The sequence below is a fragment of the Microcaecilia unicolor genome, chromosome 9, assembly GCF_901765095.1.
Source record: "Microcaecilia unicolor chromosome 9, aMicUni1.1, whole genome shotgun sequence".
NCBI classification, from domain to species: domain Eukaryota; kingdom Metazoa; phylum Chordata; class Amphibia; order Gymnophiona; family Siphonopidae; genus Microcaecilia; species Microcaecilia unicolor.
In genome coordinates this window covers 203,668,398-203,673,848 of record NC_044039.1, presented here as the reverse complement: position 1 = coordinate 203,673,848, position 5,451 = coordinate 203,668,398, and the positions used below count along the sequence as shown (strand labels likewise).

The window sequence follows — 5,451 nt, the reverse complement described above, 5'->3', positions numbered from 1 at the left end:
AGTCACAGCAAGTTCTAATGTAAAAATTGTAAGTTGTGGCTATAGCATACTTCAATCTCTACAAAGAGCATCTGCAAAATCGCATCCCATATCTCTTAAGATTTCAGAGGCACACTTCTTTTAATTTAGTATGTTCATGCACTTGTCTAAATAAAGACGCCCCATGCAATTCTGTCGATCATTGAACAGGGAAATACGTTAAAACTGTGACGTATCATTTGCACTGCAAGAAACTACGTTTTTAATCTAACCTCAAACGCAGCAGGCATTCAACAAAACTATTTCTTGCGAACTTTTGACATTTGATAGCTGTCAGACAGCAATAAAATGCGTGCATAGATATAGGGTGCCACCATCGGTTTATTGTATTATTTCCTTTAACTTAAAGTATAAATAGTTACATAAAATCATACAGTGTACACCTGAGCAACACATTTTATTTACAAGAAATCAGTCCACCGTTTGTACACTATATACAGCTTTTCTCCCCCCGAGACAGTGCTGGTGGGCGATAGTAGCATCCACAGTGCAAGTTCTCCAGTCCCAAGATAAGGCCCATCCCAGGGCATCAGCTGTCCGAGTCCAAATCACTTTTCCCTTCCTCATCTCTCTTTTCTGAGGAAGACTTGGAAGCTTTATTCCATTTTTGGGCATTTTCTGATTCTTCAGAGGAAGATCTTTTCTGCCTCCTCCATTTTGCTCTGCGGTTCTTAAACCAAACCTGTAGCAACAATAAAAAAAATTATGTTTAAAAACCCCCCAGCAATTCTGTTATTCACCTACATAAAATGAGCATTTGTATTTTCAATTTGATTACTGGCTTTTTCAAATCCAACTATAAAGTGAACAACATACAGGTACAATAGGTGTTCAAACAGTATAGCCCTCTGTGGCGTTCATAAGATCCTAGGCACTGTACACTTTTTTTGGTGGGGGGGGGCTATCAGAATACCTGGGAACCTTTAGAGTTGTAGGGTCTCTGAAATTTGGAAGGGGGGGGAGAGAACGCTGGCAAACACCACAGTAACACAGTAAATGAGGGTAGATGAAGACCTGCACAATCCATCCAGTCTGAACAACATGGCGGCCAGAGCCACACCTATCACTCTGTGCGGATTATACTCATTCACGATTAAACACTGTAGGCAATTTGTCACCACATATAGGCATTTAAATATGATGCAGTCTTGGAACAATATACGTTAACCAAAAAGTATTGCTATCAGTATTTAACTTGCTAATTTCCACATTAAGATGTCTTCCCCTCTCCCTTGAGATGCACAGCACTCTCACTGGTACCATATGATATTAAAGTGATATATACTCTATGCAGACAACTTTCTAATAAAAACTCCCCTTCCAGCCACGGATGGCCTCAGTACTCTCATCTATCTCCCCCAACCCCAACACTCTTCCACTTGCTAAACATGACTACATAGGGCTCCTGCAATCTTACATAGCAGAGCCTCTTGCTTGCTGGTCCAGCTCCTGCCTGGCAGCCTACAGCAAAAAAGAGTAAAATAGAGCTAAACATAAGCATTGCCATACTGGGATAAACTGAAGGTCAATCAAGCCCAGTATCCTGTTTCCACAGTGGTTTATCCAGGTCACAAATACCTGGCAAGATCCCAGAACAGGAAAACAGATTTTATGCCGCTTATCCTAGAAATAAGCAGTGTATTTTCCCCAAGTCCATCTTAATAATGGCTTGTGGACTTTTCTTTTAGGAAATTATCCACAACTTTTTAAAACCCTGCTAAGTTAACTGCTTTTACTACATTCTCTGGCAACAAATTCCAGGTTTTAATTACACATTGAGTGAAGAAATATTTTCTCTGGTTTGTTTTAAATTTACTACTTAGTAACTTCACTGCGTGTCCCCTAGTCATAGTATTTTTGAAACAGTAAAACATTATTTTATAGACCTCTATCATATCTCCCCTCAGCCATCATTCTCCAAGCTGAAGAGCCCTAGCTGCTTTAGCCTTTCCTCATAGGAAACAGAAAAAAAACACAGAAGAGGCACTCTGTTCCCCAATCCAGCCCTTCCCTTTCTGGCTGGCAGGAGATAGGAGGGGAAGGAACACAGTCTCTGAGGGAAGAACACTAGAAAATTGTCCTAGACTCCAGTCCCATAAGTGGTCCCTTTTTACTTTGTGTTGATTTCCTTGTTTATATTTGACTATGTTTTAATTTGGATGTAAACCACATTGATGGACAAATGTAGTCCGAAGGATGTTCAAAGTAATTATTGCATATATTAATAATAATAATAATAATAATCTACTGTGTGTGGATTGAGAAGCCTCCATCATTGTGTTGTTCACTTAGGTATAATTTGCGCCGAGTTCAACATCCTCAAAATTTGCTCCTATGGTCGCCTTGGCAAAACTGTGCCTGAGCAGCTGGTAATAGCTTGGGCCACTCCTTAATTTCTGCCTATGTGTCTAATGCTCCCATCCCCCCCCCCCCCCCCCCCCCCCCCCCCCCCAGAGGGGATGAGTTGGAGTAGCCAGAATAGTTGCCCAACCCTTCCAGCGGAGAATAGGAGATGATCCAACACCTGGATATTTAATTGAAATCCTCAAGTTTGGGGATCAACCCCAGAGAGGTTCCACACAGTTAACTTCTATTCTAAAGACACTGGGCTTCTGTGAAATTCTCTATTTGAAAATTGTGAACTTCAGAATGTCTGAAAATGTCTTTTAAACTTTTCAAATATACACCCGAAGAAACCACTGCTGCTACTATACATTATTTCTCATTTTAAACGCCCAGAAAAACTTTTACCATCCCAAGGGCCCAGCAAGGACGATTTCTGCAGACATGGGATCATCAGTGCAAGGAGAGCTGTACCTCCACTTTCTCCTCTCGGAGATGGACCCTCCTGGCGAGTTGCTCTCGGGTCCCCACGTCGGGATACTTGGTTTCTTGGAAGAGATTTTCCAGGGCCTCCAGCTGCTCGTCCGTGAAGATAGTCCGGTGCCGCCTCTTCCTCCGGCAGTGCAACTGGTTGAGCAGCTGCAGCTCAGTCCGGGAGAGGGCGCTGACGTTCATGTAGGGCAACATCTGGTGGGGCACTGGGGACATGAGGACAGAGCCGGAGCTGTCGTAACCTAGAAAGACAAATGCTTTCTGCCATCAGCGGCCTTCCTGTTTTCAGAACAGCAGAGAAAATGAAAGTCAATGGGAGAAGGCCGACCCCCCCCCCCCCCCCTAGCCAGAAGCGATCAAGAAAACGCTCGGCCCATATTGTTTTTACTTATGCAGTTAATTTAGATTTAGCTCACTGCTTATAAGTTTGTCCCCAGGCAAGATCGACTTGCAAGAATTGGTTACACACTTATAGTTATGATAGAGGAGGGGGGGGGGGACTTCTCTTTTTCATGGGCGCTCTCCTCTTCCCGAGTAAGGGGCCACAATTCTTTTTTGGAGGGGGAGAGCTCGTTTTCGCTAAGCATGGTTATAGTTTTGACTTCTCTTGCATATTTCCTGTGCAGAAAGTTTACTTTCCCCAGAAAATGACAACATCTAAACAGCCTAGCGTCAGTGCCGCTACTTTTCAACCGGCTCCTATTCCCCCCGCTAGTTCTGTGCGCTGATCATCGCCCTTATGTATCACGGGAGTTTTGCCTTACCTGTGGCAGACACGCAGGAGCACTGGGGCTGCATCGTGCCCCCGCAGCAGGAAGGTCCCACCGGTGCCTGTACGTGCAGCTGGCCGTAGTAGTAGTTGTTGTAGCCAACCCTAGTAGATCCGTTCACCGGCTGGAGGCTGGACGCGGCGGGAGTTACCGCTCGGGAGTAGAATCCGCCGTAATCGGAAGGGCCGTAGAGCGAGTCTCCCAGGTTGGGGAACAGCACGGGAGCGGGTGGTTGTTGTTGTTGCAGCAGCAGCGACTCCTTGCAGCGGGGTCTGGCTGCCAAAATGTTGTCGATGCTAAACATGCCAGAAGGCATTACCCACAGAAACAAAAGTCAAAAAAAAACAATGGCAAAGTTTTGGTGGAGAAACTGCAGCGATCTCTGGTTTCAGAAGGAGAAGGATTAGAACAAGAGCTTTTGTTTCTTTCAAAAGAAAGTGTGCAAATCAGTTCTGTGTCACTTTCTGGGACTCTTTCACTGCACTCAAAAGTCTCACTAGAGTAGCCCGGCGGAGCCTCTTCCTCTTTTTATACCCAATCAACGTCATCCTGGATTTAGTTCCAGGTAATGTGCAGATGACAAACAAACCCAGATTGGATTTTTTTTTTTCTTTCTTTCGTGGGTGGGGAGGAAAAAGGGAGGGGGCAGCACAATGGCGTGAAAGGAGACTGATCTGTGTATTGAGAGTTAATGAAATTAAAGTAATCCTTTCCATTAGTAAAACCTTTTTTTTTTTTTTTTTAAACGTCGCCAGATTTAGCCTGCTCTAGCAGCTAATTGTACAGGTTAATCTGATTAATGCCATTGTGCGAGAAGCAGTTAACAGCCGTGGCCCTGGCTATAGCTGGACCCACACGCTATGTATTTTTTCCATTATTGTGCAATTTTCTTGGTTTGAAGCGCAATTAATTAGTAGGGTAAAAGTAGCGCAGGAACGATTTTTTTTTCCTCTCGATTTAAATTATAAGTACAAGTTTTTATATAATGCAAATTCAGAGCATTCCAGAGCAAGGGATTATTATTATTATTATTATTTTGGGAAAGTTTCCGTAAATAAAGCAACCTGTTTTTAAAAGTGCGATACTTCTCAAAGAGAGAGGGGGGACTAACCCAGCCTTTAGATACTGCAATTAAACCACTTGCCAGAAAGAATCTTTTTTTTTTTTCCCCAAAAATAAACGACATCCTCCCGGGAACTGAACCTTTTGATGTTTATCGTTTTATGTTTGTATAAATGTTATTATTGTTACGTAAGGAAGAAACTAGAAACTGTGTTAATCTACATAATAACAAGTGTCCTAAAATGAATTATCACTTGTTACTATTAGCAAAACTCATGGGCGATAAGGTGGGTTGGATTTTTTTTTATCTACATATAATACCTTTAAAGTTCTTAATAATAAAACACATTTGCAGGAACTCTAGGTGCTTATGTGTTTTTACACTTTCTAGCGCGCACAGAATTTGAGTTCATTGTGCATTTATTAAGAATTCAGTCTTCTCCTGGTGGCTGGTAGTTTTGTGATTTGCAGAATTCTTGGTCTGTCACGACTGTCACTTGTACTCTGCAGGAGGTGAACCGAATAAGATTAGACTATTTACCCCATCAGCGCTCCATCGGAGAAGGTAGGAAATTGTACGCATGAAATGAAAACAAGCTATTAGTGTCTGTTTACAGGGAACAAATTAATATTCCTTTAGAGGTACTAACCCTTTCCTAATAGGAACAGTGTGAAAACTGCCCTTTGTAATATTGAGATACAAAATACACAGATATTGCCTTCCCCCACCTTCCGTTTGAAACAT

General features: G+C 42.6%; 1 protein-coding gene across 1 annotated transcript; it reads right to left on the bottom strand.

The window, feature by feature from the left end:
• Window positions 1-407: 407 nt before the first annotated feature.
• GSC (goosecoid homeobox) lies at window positions 408-4,127 on the bottom strand. Its single transcript, XM_030215027.1, has 3 exons — window positions 3,639-4,127; window positions 2,857-3,116; window positions 408-721 (listed from the first exon to the last, which is right to left on the bottom strand). The coding sequence occupies exons 1-3, from the start codon at window positions 3,958-3,960 to the stop codon at window positions 569-571; spliced, it is 735 nt and encodes a 244-aa protein (XP_030070887.1). The 5' UTR covers window positions 3,961-4,127; the 3' UTR covers window positions 408-568.
• Between the last annotated feature and the right edge of the window lie 1,324 nt (window positions 4,128-5,451).

Coding starts and splice junctions, on each gene's coding strand:
- GSC (XM_030215027.1), bottom strand. CDS start 3,960: ATGCCTTCTGGCATGTTTAGCATCGACAACATTTTGGCAGCCAGACCC. Junction 3,117..3,638: donor CTCCTGCGTGTCTGCCACAG/GTAAGGCAAAAC, acceptor TTGTCTTTCTAG/GTTACGACAGCTCCGGCTCT. Junction 722..2,856: donor TCCGAGAGGAGAAAGTGGAG/GTACAGCTCTCC, acceptor TTGTTGCTACAG/GTTTGGTTTAAGAACCGCAG.